The 16,617-nt window shown below is 36.6% G+C and overlaps 1 protein-coding gene across 1 annotated transcript in view; it reads right to left on the bottom strand.

Annotated features, from left to right (window-relative positions):
- hcn4 (hyperpolarization activated cyclic nucleotide-gated potassium channel 4) overlaps positions 1 to 16,617 on the bottom strand; it is a 109,859-nt gene that overhangs the window by 46,748 nt on the left and 46,494 nt on the right. Inside the window, exon 3 of the mRNA XM_058089022.2 lies at positions 3,575 to 3,736. Coding sequence (XP_057945005.2) covers positions 3,575 to 3,736 — 162 coding nt within the window. The remainder of the gene's footprint in view (positions 1 to 3,574; positions 3,737 to 16,617) is intronic.

Genomic DNA, 16,617 nt, shown 5'->3' with positions numbered 1-16,617 from the left:
CACAGCTGACTGGAAGCTGTACATTCCGCTCAAAAGTGCGGGCTCTTTGTAATGTTTTCACGGCATTAATTCCCTTTGATAACTTGACTTATTGCGTCTGTGCTGTTTAGAGTCAAACTGGAGTCAAACTGGAACAAGCGCAGTTGGAGGAGGTAGACCTCAGCCAAATGGATTTAGGAGACAAAATGGGGGGAGTATAATAATCTGGAATATCCATTTAACACAGCAAGCAAGCCAGCAAATTCAACAAGTTCTCCGAGCTCCCGATCTCATTCAACATCACTGTTCTTTTAAGGCGCCCTCTTGTGGCTGTCGATGGCAACGTTCACTCCTTTGGGGTCAGCATGAATTAACGTTTAAATATATGTTAAATTGGGGCTGCACGGTGTGAAAGTGGTTAGCACGCAGGCCCCACAGCTAGGAGACCCGAGTTCAATTCCACCCTGGGCCATGTCTGTGTGGAGTTTGCATGTTCTCTCTGTGCATGCGTGGGTTTTCTCCGGGTACTCCGGTTTCCTCCCACATTCCAAAAACATGCTAGGTTAATCGGCGAATCCAAATTGTCCATAGGTATGAATGTGAGTGTGAATGGTTGTTTGTCTAAATGTGCCCTGTGATTGGCTGGCGACCAGCACCCCTGCGACCCTTGTGAGGATAAGCGGTAGAAAATGAACAAATGTACCAATATGAGTTTACAATTGAAAAAATAACAAATCTTTTCACTTTTTCCCATAATGCATTGCATCTGCCTGGGGGAGCTGCAATGACATTAGCCACCCTCTGGGCTCTCGTGCTCCTCAGGCAGCCTCTGGCGCAAAATGTCAAGAATGCATAAATACATCTTTGGGATCAAGCGTTCGGGGAGTACAAATGGTACAGTATAAATACGTCTGTGCTATATGGCGAACGAGTCGTTAGTGCGCAGGCCACACAGCTAGGAGACCCAAGTTCAATTCCACCCATGTCTGGGTGGAGTTTTCATGTTCTCCCTGTGTATGCGTGGGTTTTCTCCGGGTACTCCGGTTTCCTCCCACATTCCAAAAACATGCTAGGTTAATTAGCGACTCCATATTGTCCATAGGTATGAATGTGAGTGTGAATGGTTGTTTGTCTATATGTGCCCTGTGATTGGCTGGCGACCAGTCCAGGGTGTACCCCGCCTCTCGCCTGAAGACAGCTGGGATAGGCTCCAGCTTCCCCGCGACCCTCATGAGGATAAGCGGTAGAAAATGAATGAATGTATCTTTTCTCTTTTTTTTTTGTTGGGAACCGATATTTACCTGAAACTTACTTATGTTCTACTGCTGATTACTAATGAACGGAAAAAGATAGAAACAAACTTTTTTTTTCTGATGAAATATGAGAGTCTAATCTTTCTTTTGATGTACACCACACCACATCTGTGCACTGTGATTGGCTGTAGCTGTTGTCCGAAGACAGCTGGAATAGGCTCCAGCACCCCCCGCGATAAGCGATAGAAAATGAATGAATGAATATATGTTAAATTACATATATATTGATATATGCTGCCTATAATCTGGATATGCTCCAGCTCACCCTTGACCCTGAACAGAATAAATGTCAGAAAAAGAATGAATGACTACACCGTATGAAAAAGCGGTCGACAAACAAACCGTCATAAAACACATCCCATTGCCGTTTCCCCAAAAGAAGCTTTTAACATTATTTGATTGCCAAAAAGCTGAATGCAATCAGTTTAAAGGACCGTCTGCAGGGTCGAAACCAATAAGCCTATTCAATCTGTGTCTTTATTCCAGCACCTTTGTAGATTCCCGTTGATGAGCAACACGCAGCACACAATCACACCAACATTGTCCTATCGACGGCGACCTCGCCGTGTATATTGATAAGCCATCACTTAGCGAAGCACTCTCCTCAGTGGCATTCTTTAGAGGTTAAATATACGCTGATTTATTGCGATGTTCCGTTGAGGGAGGGTTGGCGGGGGCGTGTGCTCGGTGATGTCCAATCAATCGCCGAGAGAAGGGATTCACAGGCTTTTCAGGAGCGCGGGCGATAAATTACCGTGGCGCTCGGCGACATGTTAAAGTTAATACGAGGCCACAGACTTTACCCGCACGTCGCCTCTGTAAGGAGACGCGTGTTAGACCCCTAATACGAGGTGGTCTCCGACATAATGCAGCTAAATGAACGCCCAGCTTGAGAGTGATGATGTCAATATTTCCACTCGTATTAGATAAGGAGCGTCTCCACAGACATCAAATGTCTCTCGCATTTCACGAGGGGACTTCAAGCGGGAAATGGCCCAACACATGATATCAGTCACATCGCCATCATCATCATAACTAGAACATTCTGAAATGAAATGGCGTTGCTGAGGTCAAATGCGACACACAATAAAAAAAATGAAATAACAAATAAAAAGCTTGTGAGTAGATCACAGCGTATGACGATATTCCCTGGATAGCATTGAAACACGCCCCCTGGTGGATAAAATAAGCTTAGGGAACGACAACAAAGCAATCTGGTAGGAAATATAGTGAGGCCATGTAGTAGTAATAATAAATAATTGATTAATTTAAATAATTAAAATCAGTTCATTAAATTAATTTAAAAATGATAAAAAAATAAAATAATTCACTAATTATTTTCTTATTTATTATTATAATTAAATTGATGAAAAAAATAAAAACAATTCATTTTATTATTTACTTATTATTTTTTAATTAATAAAATTAATTAAAAAAATATAAACACATAATAAAAAATAATAAAGAAATAATTTACTTTTTATTCACTAATTATTTTCTTATTTATTATTATAATTAAATTAATTAAAAAATAATAATAATTAAAATAAAATATAATAATAAAATTAAAATAATTCATGTTATTATTTTCTTAATTATTTAATTATTTAATATATGCACATGCAAAACTTAAAATTATTATTATTTATTCAAAATTATTGACATTATTTGTAGAAATTACTGTTTACGCTGTACGTACATTGTTGTTCATATTTGATGTCATCTATTTATCTATTTATTCTCAACATTATTATTATTTATTATTACACGGGAGCCAGGCAACTAACTAACTAACTAACTAACTAACTAACTAACTAACTAACTAACTAACTAACTAACTAACTAACTAACTAACTAACTAACTATTTATCTATCCATCGATCTAATTATGTTATGGTTAAATTAATTAAAATAAAATTAAGATGACTTTGTTACAATTAAAATGTACTGTGAGGCTACTACTACTGTTTCAATAATATAATAATAATAAAATAAATAACAGTAATGCATGAATCTCCGCATTTGTTCAATAATCACCACTCATGCTGTGTTTCTAAGGATTATCCCAGCATCCCTGAAATATGTATTTAAATGTGGGCACATTTCGCTGACAAATATATTAATTCAGGCTTTAAGATGACAGATACGCGCAGACATTATATCCCAGGATGCTAACGGGCTTTAGTAGAGTAATTACCGAGGCGGACGGACGAGATAAGATCATCTGATTGGATCAGAAAAAGGAAAAGGCAGCAGGCAGGAAAGAAGATATGAATACTTACCACCATCTTATTTTTGGACACCCAGCAATCGGCAGGGAAGTCCTGCAGCATGGGGACCAGGAACTGTAGGCACCCGTCCCAGTGACAAAGGAGCAGCATCATGCCGATGAGGTTGACGATTCTCACCATGGCGCTGGCCAGGTCGTAGGTCATGTGGAAGATCTGCAAAGGAAAGCAGAATAATGGAATAATGTTAGATTGCTAAGAACATTGTGTTCCAGTACGCTGAATGGTAGGAAAGTAGTGGAGGTCTTCCATAATGTTCAATATTTGTTGTTTTTATTGTGTTCGACTTCCGAGGATCGACTATCATGGCTGAGATAGCGCTATGGTCTACGGATAAAAGTGCATGATATTCTTCCAGGCTTCAACGCTGGTATCCTACACTAAGGCACTGCGCGTTGTGCTTCTGGAATTACACTCCGTGCTACTTTTTTGAATCCTTCAGGAGGTGAAAGCCTTTTATATTGTGGCCGCAGATGAGCAGGTGCTCCAAAGAAAGGTCCGCCGGGGGGATGCTCTTCGTGCAAGACTGGGACCACAGCTTTGCTGAATCACTCTTATCATCAGCCACTCAGCCAAATACAATAATGGGGGAACTGCGCTCCTGGGGTGAAAGCGTTCACCGGGAAGGGTTTGTTAATCCTAATGATAAATATACTCGCAAAAGGCACTGCAGGACTTGAGGGCCGGTGTAGATTTTAATGGCCCCGACCGCTCAAAGCCTCTTAATCCCACAGAAGACCACAGCTAACTGCTCCAACGCCTTATTAAAATCCACTGAGGGCCTTTTAAGGGCTTGTGACTGAGACCAGATATTTCATCTTCGGTAAAAAAAAAAAAAAAATGACAAGATCATCACCCCCTTTATAATGTTTACTTTGGACCATAAATACATACTTTACTAAACTACTAGAGCTTTTGTTTATTACAAAAAAATATAGCAATGTTGTACCTTTTGGTGAAATGCCACAGAACCTGGAACCCAAAGAGGGAAGCTGATGTCAATGCAGCACACAAAGACTGCGTTAAAATGTCTTTAAAATGTTGGGGTTATTTTTTCCATTTTAAGTTCATATTGGGACAACAGCCAGGTATAGTCTTCTCTTGTTTATCACGGGGGGGGAGGGGGTACCCAAAATACACAAAGTAGTCAACTTAATTTTTGACAAGTCATATCAGCATACATGGAGCCAAAATTAAAATTAAAATTAAAATTAAAATTAAAATTAAAATTAAAATTAAAATTAAAATTAAAATTAAAATTAAAATTAAAATTAAAATTAAAATTAAAATTAAAATTAAAATTAAAATTAAAATTAAAAAATAAATAAAATAAAAATAAAAATAAAAATAAAAATAAAAATAAAAATAAAAATAAAAATAAAAATAAAAATAAAAATAAAAATAAAAATAAAAATAAAATAATTTTAATAAATAAAATATTAAAAATAATAAAATAATAATTTACACCATGAGATAGCGGACATCTATAAGTTTATGTTAACACGTTAAAAACAGCTATAAATCAGAAACTGTGGGCTCGCTATATTAGCTAATTCCACAAAATATATATTTTTATATAAAATAATAAAAAGTAAAAGTTTTGTTCCCAAACAAACAAACTGAGCAGTCAAATTAAATGCAATGTTGCTGTTTGGCAAGCAGTAAATAAGCAGTATAAACACTAATAACCTTATTTTGTATACTTTGTTTTTACATTTGCAGTGCTTAACTTATGTTTACACTTGTATTACAAGTTGTTATTATTTACTTGATTTGTTTTCATCTTTCTTCCTAGTCCATAAGATGACTAAAAACTATACTATTATGAAAACAACTGTTTTCATAGTAGGTGCATTTCCATTTGATATGGCCTGTAATGGACTTAAATGAATCTTGTTCTTTGCAGCTCTGCTATGGATATAAACATAATGGAATAAAGTGCAGCACAAGCGCCTATTTATTCCTCTGCTTGTTGATTCCAACCCGATGCGTGTTTATCTGTTTGTGCGCTAAGAAGAAGGATGCTGCCAGGGACCGGCGCTGCGCTTCCCTGGGACGGCGCGAGAGCGGCTGCACTTTCAAATCACATCATTTTAACTCCATCAGCGGCGCTGGCGTGGAGGTATGCCTGGGAAAATGTGCCTGGGTGCGAATCAAGAGGCGGCTTCTTTCAAGAGTGGATGACAGATTCACTCTGTCCGCATATAAACAACACAACCCCCCCACCCCCACTCTTGTCCATTTTCCTCCTTACAAATGTTTTTTAGCCCTCTGCACTTTTTCCATCTACCTTTTATATTCACAATGCTTCCTTGTTGTTGTTTTTGGGTTTGTTGTTTTGAAGTCGTCCTCTTTTAAATCACTTTCAAAATGTTGTGTGATATAAAATGTCCGACCTTCCATTACATTAAATTGTTAAATTCACTCTGTGGCAAATTGAATAAATCATGAGGTACGCCTTTTTCCGTCTCGTCACAGCGTTCTTGATATATTTTTCATTTGTGAAATCATATTTCCAAATAGGAAATGACTGCTTTTAAATGTTAAAAAAAAAAAAAAAATTGCTAAGTAATGGTACATTAAGAGCCGTAAAGAGACACGGTGTGTTCACACACATACACGCATTAGTGTTATTGTTTACACTGTGAAATATCCTTTTTGTGACATCAATTCTGCGGTAGTGTCACATGTCCTCGGGCTATCTGCAAGAAGAAGGAGCTCGTATGAAGTTAAACAATAAAATCACAGCAACTTACTTTTTGGTAATCATACCAAAGATGCTTTTCACGGAGACGCTATTACTTGTTATGATGGTACTTTCATGTCTACCATCATTTCCGGTCTATAAGCCACCACTTTTTATACAATTTGGAACCCTGCGGTTTATACAGTGTGGCTAAATTTAAATTCTAATCTTTAGACATTTCCTGTACGTCAGAACTACTACTGATCATTTAAACACTGTGCCGCTCACATATCAGTTCTCTTTCTTTGTCAGGAGACAATCAATTTACTCACGACAACCATCAGAAATCGTAGGAGGTCATTAATCAATATAACAGTCTGACTCACGGTGTCATTTTACAAATTACTACGGACTCTAAACTCATCACGCAGCAACTTAACACTCAAAAGGTCCTTAGGAATTATACAAGACCCGGTTCAAGTTTAAAATTAAATATCTATCTTATACCCTATATCTATCTTAGCGTCGTCCCATAATGCATTGCATCCACGCATTCAAGCAAAGCATTAATTAGGGGACTAGCGTCATAGATAACGGAATGAATGAATGAATTAATAAATTAATGAATGAATGGATGGCGCTGCAGTCTGGGAGCTGGTGGACTCGTGTTGGTACTTGTGGATTTCCTTGGTACCCTTTGGTGTGGCTTTGGTGTGTCTACATTTAGTGGGTGTGGCTTAAACACTGGAATTTACCATCACTTGTCCAAAAGTGACCCTAAAGTTTTGCCAATCTTTTTTTTTTTTCTACAGGACAGTATATGTTCCCAAGCGACAATACTATAGAAATACTTTAGAGTAGTCAGTGTGTAGCTTGTATAGCAGTTTGGTTGATTTGTGGACACATGGTTGCTGCTTGTATTGGCGTTACTAATCAGTAAAAAGTCCTTTTAGGATGCTTGAAATAACCATTATTTAACAAAATAGTGATATCAATTTGAAAAAACAAAATACCTGCAATATCACAGTACTACTTTTGTAGTATACAAAAGGACCTTGGCATTGCTTGCTAGCGGCAAGTCCTCATGGTGTCTCGCTGAGTGGACTCGCAGATTTTAAAATTCACACATTTTACAAACGGCATGGGTTTTTGTCAATTTCTGCACACCCTACTTTGTGTAGAAATCCAAAATATCACCTTGTACTTCGGTACGAGGTGCATTATTTAAAAAAAAAAAAAAAAAAACTGTATTATAGAAAGCAGGAAGTGAACAAATGTAACAGTTACTGATTGTAAAAGTACCAGATGGAGGGGTAGGATTTAATAAGCTTTGCTTCTTCCTTCTTCCTTTTGCTGGAGCCTATCCCAGCTGTCTTTGGACGAGAGGCGAGGTACACCCCTGGACTGGTTGCCAGCCAATCACAGGCCACATATAGACAAACAATCACCTTTACAACACTACTATTATTGTTGGCTTACACCGCATTGCTAATGCACAGGCTACGGGATCACCGCAGAGGCCACAGCTTTAAGCATAGCATGCTAGTGACCAAAAAAAACCTACCACTTCCACACCAGATGGGAGGAACTTTTTTGATTTGTTGAACAATACATTCACACTCACAATATCCACATTCATTCATTCATTCATTTTCTACCGCTTTTTCCTCACGAGGGTCATGGGGGGTGCTGGAGCCTATCCCAAGATACACCCCTGGACTGGTTGCCAGCCAATCACAGGGCACATATAGACAAACAATCACCTTTACAACACTACTATTATTGTTGGCTTACACCACATTGCTAATGCATAGGCTACAAGATCACCGCAGAGGCCACAGCTTTAAGCATAGCATGCTAGTGACCAAAAACCGACCACTTCCACACCAAATAGGAGGAACTTTTTTGATTTGTTGAACAATACATTCACACTCACAATATCCACATTCATTCATTCATTCATTTTCTACCGCTTTTTCCTCACGAGGGTCACGGGGGGTGCTGGAGCCTATCCCAAGATACACCCCTGGACTGGTTGCCAGCCAATCACAGGGCACATATAGACAAACAATCACCTTTACAACACTACTATTATTGTTGGCTTACACCACATTGCTAATGCATAGGCTACGAGATCACCGCAGAGGCCACAGCTTTAAGCATAGCATGCTAGTGACCAAAAACCGACCACTTCCACACCAAATAGGAGGAACTTTTTTGATTTGTTGAACAATACATTCACACTCACAATATCCACATTCATTCATTTTCTACCGCTTTTTCCTCACGAGGGTCGCGGGGGTGCTGGAGCCTATCCCAGCTGTCTTTGGGCGAGAGGCGAGGTACACCCTGGACTGGTTGCCAACCAAACACAGGGCACATATAGACAAACAATCACCTTTACAACACTACTATTATTGTTGGCTTACACCGCATTGCTAATGCACAGGCTACGGGATCACCGCAAAGGCCACAGCTTTAAGCATAGCATGCTAGTGACCAAAAAAACTACCACTTCCACACCAAATGGAGGAACTTTTTTGATTTTGTTGAACAATACATTCACACTCACAATATCCACATTCATTCATTCATTCATTTTCTACCGCTTTTTCCTCACGAGGGTAGCGGGGGTGCTGGAGCCTATCCCAGCTGTCTTTGGACGAGAGGCGAGGTACACCCCTGGACTGGTTGACAGCTTTAAGCATAGCATGCTAGTGACCAAAAAGACCCTACCACTTCCACACCAAATGGGAGGAACTTTTTTGATTTTTTTAATATTGATACAGTATCCTGGAACAAAGTATTGTGATATATGGCCGAAACGATATTTTCTTTAAACCCCCTAGTGCCCACACTAAATATCGACACAATTTGGACTCAATGTTCATGAGTGACACAATCTCGACTGCTGCTAATCGTAAATATATCTAAGGTTCATCGTTCATATTTTGCCTTGACAAGATATAATAAAATGGTTCTAAAGCTTACCTTCCAACAATACCGTACCTCGGCTATATTTTTTTATTGTCAAAGGGTTCTTGCAAGAGAGCCCTCTGACACTCAAGTATAAAACCATCCACGTCGTCAAGGGTAATACCATGCAAATCTCCAGATTGTCACCCAAAAGTCCACTGTCACAGCAGCAAGGTGATTGGCCCCTGCACCTTCCTTCCACTCTCAGCTGTAATCAATTCAAATCCATCCATGGCGGGCAGGAACAGGACTTAAGCCCCCCCTATTCTTGTCCCCGAGATTGGTTCTTGTTCAAGCTTTGTTAAAGATCGTTACTGTAACACAAAGGAATGAGATTGCAACCCTCCTCCCCACCTCAAGCCGTGTGATTTAACACCCGAACATGTAATGCAACATGAATATTAAAAAAAAAAAAAAAAAAAAAAAAGCAAGGCAGCACATTAACATGAAGGATGATGGATTGCTGACCACTTTGTTTTAATTGACGGGACGGCGAGTGAAACCGGCAGCAGCGTCGGCATCGAGCACACAAACAAGGATAGCGTTGATTGATGAAGGCGCTTATACACTTCCTGTTGCTAGCGCTGCTTATTAGGAGACGTCCTTACTGGTATCTCCTTGCATCGTCCTAATGAAAACAACCTAAATCACAGCAAAGGGAAAGCGGTGTTGCCGCTTTTTTTTTTAACTGCGACTGTCAACGCAAATCAAAAAGAAGAAGTTGTATCATTTGCGGACTGATGCTAACGTAATAGCAGTGATATATGTTGTGTTTTGATGTGTGATGAGAAGTTAGAGAAGTCGCAAGTCGGCGTACGAACGATGACAAGCATGAGCATAAAACTGAAAATGCACGGATTTGGTGTGTCGCTTGCGATAATCGCACTGAAAAGGAATTCACTCGAGGTGACGTCGCCTGCCGTGTGTGGAACCCATTAGCCTTTGAAAAGTGCAGTAATTATTTATTATAAATTTTGTATTTATTATTGATTATTTAATTTTAATTTTAAGATTTTTCAAGTTAGAATAAAACAAATACTATAAATTACATAATAATCTTGTCATTCCATAGATGCATTAAAAAAACTGATTTAATGCTTTGAATAGTGCAGTAATTATTTATGATTTTTTTTAATTTAATTTTAAGATTTTTCAAGTTAGAATAAAACAAATACTATAAATTACATAATAATCTTGTCATTCCATACATGCATAAAAAACGATTTAATGCTTTGAAAAGTGCAGTAATTTTTTTAATTTATTATTAATTATTTATTTTTAATTGTAAAATTTTTCAAGTTAGAATAAAACAAAATACAAAAAATGACAAAATGTCGTTTGCGATAATCGCACTGAAAAGGAATTCACTCGAGGTGACGTCGCCTGCCGTGTGTGGAACCCATTAGCCTTTGAAAAGTGCAGTAATTATTTATTATAAATTTTGTATTTATTATTGATTATTTAATTTTAATTTTAATTGTAATATTTTTCAAGTTAGAATAAAACAAATACTATAAATTACATAATAATCTTGTCATTCCATAGATGCATTAAAAAAACTGATTTAATGCTTTGAGTAGTGCAGTAATTATTTATGATTATTTTTTTAATTTAATTTAAATTTTAATATTTTTCAAGTTAGACTAAAACAAATACTATGAATTACATAATAATCTTGTCATTCCATACATGCATAAAAAATGATTTAATGCTTTGAAAAGTGCAGTAATTTTTTAAATTCATTATTAATTATTTATTTTTAATTGTAAAATTTTTCAAGTTAGAATAAAACAAAATACAAAAAATGACAAAATGTCGCTTGCGATAATCGCACTGAAAAGGAATTCACTCGAGGTGACGTCGCCTGCCGTGTGTGGAACCCATTAGCCTTTGAAAAGTGCAGTAATTATTTATTATAAATTTTGTATTTATTATTGATTATTTAATTTTAATTTAATTTTAAGATTTTTCAAGTTAGAATAAAACAAATACTATAAATTACATAATAATCTTGTCATTCCATAGATGCATTAAAAAAACTGATTTAATGCTTTGAATAGTGCAGTAATTATTTATGATTATTTTTTTTATTTAATTTTAATTTTAAGATTTTTCAAGTTAGAATAAAACAAATACTATGAATTACATAATAATCTTGTCATTCCATACATGCATAAAAAATGATTTAATGCTTTGAAAAGTGCAGTAATTTTTTTAATGTATTATTAATTATTTATTTTTAATTGTAAAATTTTTCAAGTTAGAATAAAACAAAATACAAAAAATGACAAAATGTCGCTGGCGATAATCGCACTGAAAAGGAATTCACTCGAGGTGACGTCGCCTGCCGTGTGTGGAACCCATTAGCCTTTGAAAAGTGCAGTAATTATTTATTATAAATTTTGTATTTATTATTGATTATTTAATTTTAATTTTAATTGTAATATTTTTCAAGTTAGAATAAAATAAATACTATAAATTACATAATAATCTTGTCATTCCATACATGCATAAAAAATGATTTCATGCTTTAAATAGTGCAGTAATTATTTATGATTTTTTTTTTATTTAATTTTAATTTTAAGATTTTTCAAGTTAGAATAAAACAAATACTATAAATTACATAATAATCTTGTCATTCCATACATGCATAAAAAATGATTTAATGCTTTGAAAAGTGCAGTAATTTTTTTAATGTATTATTAATTATTTATTTTTAATTGTAAAATTTTTCAAGTTAGAATAAAACAAAATACAAAAAATGACAAAATGTCGCTTGCGATAATCGCACTGAAAAGGAATTCACTCGAGGTGACGTCGCCTGCCGTGTGTGGAACCCATTAGCCGCCAGCCCTTTGAGAAAAGTACTTTGTTGTATAAAAAAAAGTACAACTGTACAGTACATTACACCAATAGCCTCCATTACCATCTGACACGGACTCAAAAAGGCTGCGAGTTTTCCAGAGGTGACTAAAACCCGTAAATAAAAATCAATACGCATGCCAGGGATCTGGGTCCTTATGAGGACGGGGCGGCGAAAAGGACGCCGGAGGACGCGGGACAGCTGTCGAGTCCTCTGAAAACAGATGGGGTGAGTGTGAAGAGCGTGACTCAGGTGAGAGAATGGACGCGTCACGGTGGAAGCTTCAGTCCAAACACAGTGGGCGGGGCTCATAGGGCGCAGAGGCGCCACGGCGACTCCCAGCGCTAAAGACGATGACACAAGCAGCTTGTGTTGTTTGTCTGATGACTTCATGCGTGTGTCCTTAGCATGAACTTCCTTTCCGAGGTGTAAATGCTGTACATTCCCAATCTAATTTCATCTAGTGGAGGGGGGGCTGTCACCTTGTTTTGTGTTAGAGTCCCTTTTGGTTGTTGATCAGACATCATTGTTTTTCTCTGTATTGTGCCCAAAATAAACACTCCACTTAGAATTATAAGAGTAAAAAAGAGACATGCGTCAATTTTATCTTTGATTCGGCACATCTTGTGTCGCCCATCATTCAAAATCAACAGGGATCTTGCTTGGATATTAGACAATAATTGCTAAAAGGTTAAAGAAATTAAATCTAAGTTCTAAAAAAAAAAGTAATTTAATTAAAAAATATATATGTTTTAATTTGAATTATTTAATTTTTTTATTATTAATTTTTAATTTATTATTAATTACAAAACTGATTTAATGCTAGTGCAGTAATTATTTATTATTAATTTTTCAATATTATTAATTATTTAATTTTAATTTTTAATTTCGAAAAATGTTCAAGTAAGAATTAAAAAAAATACTAAAAATTACATAATAATCTTGTCATTCCATCCATGCATAAAAAAACGGATTTAATGCTTTGAAAAGTGCAGTAATTATTTATTATTAATTTTTACTTCAGTATTAATTATCTAATTTTAAATTAAAAAAAATTTCAAATTAGAATAAAATACAATACTCAAAATTACATAATAATCTTGTCATTCCATACATGCATTAAAAAAACTGATTTAATGCTTTGAAAAGTGCAGTAATTACGTATTATACATTTTGAATTTACTATTAATTATTTAATTTAAATTTTTAATTTTAAAATTGTTCAAGTAAGAATAAAACAAAATACTAAAAATTACACAATAATCGTGCCATTCCATACATGCATTAAAAAATGGATTTAATGCTTTGAAAAGTGCAGTAATTATTTATTATACATTTTTTATTTATTATTAATTATTTAATTTTTGTTTTTAATTTAAAAAATTTTCAAGGTGAAATAAAACAAAATACTAAAAATTACATAATAATCTTGTCATTCTATACATGCATAAAAAAGGATTTAATGCTTTGAAAAGTGCAGTAATTATTTATTATTATTTTTTAATTTATTATTCATTATTTAATTTTAATTTAAAATTTTTTCAAGTTAGAATAAAACAAATACTGAAAATGACATAATAATCTTGTCATTCCATACATGCATAAAAAACGGATTTAATGCTTTGAAAAGTGACGTAATTATTTATTTATGTTTTTTAATTTATTATTCATTATTTAATTTTAATTTAAAAATTTTTCAAGTTAGAATAAAACAAATACTGAAAATGACATAATAATCTTGTCATTCCATACATGCATTAAAAAAAACAAATTTAATGCTTTGAAAAGTGCAGTAATTACCACACGCTCCATCCTCCAGCAGTTGATTGACACACAATTTTGGTGTGATGGCTAATGAGGTTTATCAATTAAATCAATCCTCGCGCGCCTCAGAGTTAATTTCTAATCATCTAACACGCTGGTTGATCCCAGCAAGGAGGATTTCTCACTGTAAAACGCTTTCCCCAAAATGTCATGTGCATGCATGCTGTCATGCTGGATGAAGCACATGTGGTGAATGAGAAGTAGGCCTGGGAGTGGACCACAGGGAACACCCTTCCATCATCTGTCTAAACAGGCCTGCAGGGCTCCAATGACCACACACACACACACACACACACACACACAAACACAAAAACACTTGCAATCTGCTACCTACCAAGATGTGCCTTTTGGTTTGTGCAGGATCACACATTTATGTGTAAGAGTTTTTAAAAGGAAATCCATAGTGGATATTCATATCACATGAGGTCCATTCAGGATGTTGGGGACCTGTCACGGTTGCTGCCGGTGCCTCATTGTGTGCCCCATAATGGCTCATTAAATCTTTTCTTCCTGCCTTTCTTATCTGTGAAAGAACACTCCTTGACCGAGAGGGAACGGGTCAGCGAGTAGAGGCTGATGCCTTGATTTACCTTCTTTAAATAACTTTGGATGGATTTAATGAGTGGAAATGAGAGGCGCCTCGCTGTCTTTTGGCAACCCGTGTGGGGGGGGGGGGGGGGGCAGCCATGTCTGTCAAAGCACCTGAGCATTAAACTGAAGAACCACTTTTTTTTTTTTTTTTAAATGAGTTTCCTGCATTCAAATATGCAGCGGGCCTCCATTGGTCCAAGCGGCGCTTTTGTTTCCCTGCCAATCTCTGGTGTCCCAAAAGTATTCTATCAAGCCGGGAACTTTTTGGTTAAAACAAAAACAGGATATTCACTTCAGAGTCCGCAAGCCTTAGCCTCAACAGGGGGAACACTTGAGTTCACGTTTATCAATATAGCGTTCCTACTGTATAAAGAAGTACTTCAAATGCATAAATAAGCCCGTAATTGTCACTATATTGACCGTTACTATGGTACCCATTATGTCATTGTATGGTCATATCACCTTGTACTTCGGTATGTGATAACAAAATATATATATATATATTAGGAAAGCAGGAAGTGAACAAATGTAACAGTTACTGATTGTAAAAGTACCAGATGGAGGGGTAGGATTTAATAAGCTTTGCTTCTTCCTACTCCTTTTAGACATGTGGAACTGTGAACTGATTATGTGATGCATTCAATTGTAATCTGATGCATGTTCAAATGAAATAAAACCATTACCATAATTATTTATATACTGATCTAAATATTATGTTAGTAGGAGTAAGTAGGATTCCTGTCCAAAATGTATTCAAAACAATAAACAATCTTATGCCATTTTATGACTATGATGGGTTTACAGTATTTAAGGTACTTTTATTAGGTATTGACCACTGGGGGTTTAAGGGGGGGCTGGGTGATACGCTAAGAGGTAAGACTTAAGGGGAGCCAGACTTCAACCACAGCTTAGAGGAGTTGGAGAAGACTAAAGGCTCCGAGTTAAAGTGGGTGTCAAAATGATGTGGGGTTCGAGTGGTTAGCGTGCAGACCTCACAGCTCGGAGAGCAGGGTTCAATTCCACCCTCGGCGATCTCTGTGTGGAGTTTGCATGCGTGGGTTTTCTCCGGGTACTCCGGTTTCCTCCCACATTCCAAAAACATGCTAGGTTAATTGGCGACTCCAAATTGTCCATAGGTATGAATGTGAGTGTGAATGGTTGTTTGTCTATATGTGCCCTGGGATTGGCTGGCGACCAGTCCAGGGGTGTACCCCGCATCTCGCCCGAAGACAGCTGGGATAGGCTCCAGCACCCCCGCGACCCTCGTGGCAAAAAAGCGGTAGAAAATGACAATACAATATAATATAATATAATGTAATGTAATGTAATATAATGTAATGTAATACAATACAATACAATACAATATAGTGTGAATGGTTGTTTGTCTATACGTATGTGCCCTGTGATTGGCTGGCGACCAGTCCAGGGTGTACCCCGCCTCTCGCCCGAAGACAGCTGGGATAGGCTCCAGCACCCCCCGCGACCCTCGTGAGGATAAGCAGTAGAAAATGAATGAATGAATGAAAACTGATGTGGTCGCTAGCCGTGGTGCTGACCTGCTTTGAATTTGTGTTGTATGTTTTTGTTGTTATCTTGGCGTGTTATAACTTCATGTCTGTTTGATAGACTTCATCATAGACTTTTGTAAGCCCCTGATGTTGTATGTTTATTATTATTATTATTTTTTTTTTTTTGTCCCGTTCAGCCATTGGGGCAGATAGTATTGTTGATCTAAATGCCCTTACATGCTAAACAATTTGCCCTGCCCACATCCTGGCTCTGATTTGTTCCACTAGTGGTGCTGACTTCACTGAGATATGTATTTTTTTTTACCTACTATATACTACTACTAATACTACTTCAAATAAATACCTACTTCAGCCTTTTGTGTTGCAGAATACGTCAGCAGGCAAAGCCATAAAACCTTTAAAGGGACCAAGATGCAAATTTAAAATGGAACCTTCAGTCCCAGCATCCCATCCCCTTTTAAATATCTTCTTTATATTTTGAACTCCCCTTCTTCTCCAGCCCCCCTCCTCGGTAAAGAGCGTGGCTCCCGCTTTGCACGCTCATCTCCATCCACGCTAAAACATTTAC

Source organism: Doryrhamphus excisus, linkage group LG13, assembly GCF_037039965.1.
Source record: "Doryrhamphus excisus strain RoL-2023G ecotype Guam linkage group LG13, RoL_Dexc_Guam_v1.1, whole genome shotgun sequence".
NCBI lineage: Eukaryota > Metazoa > Chordata > Actinopteri > Syngnathiformes > Syngnathidae > Doryrhamphus > Doryrhamphus excisus.
Note: the sequence above shows the minus strand (reverse complement) of the source record. Positions and strands in the feature narration are given on the sequence as shown.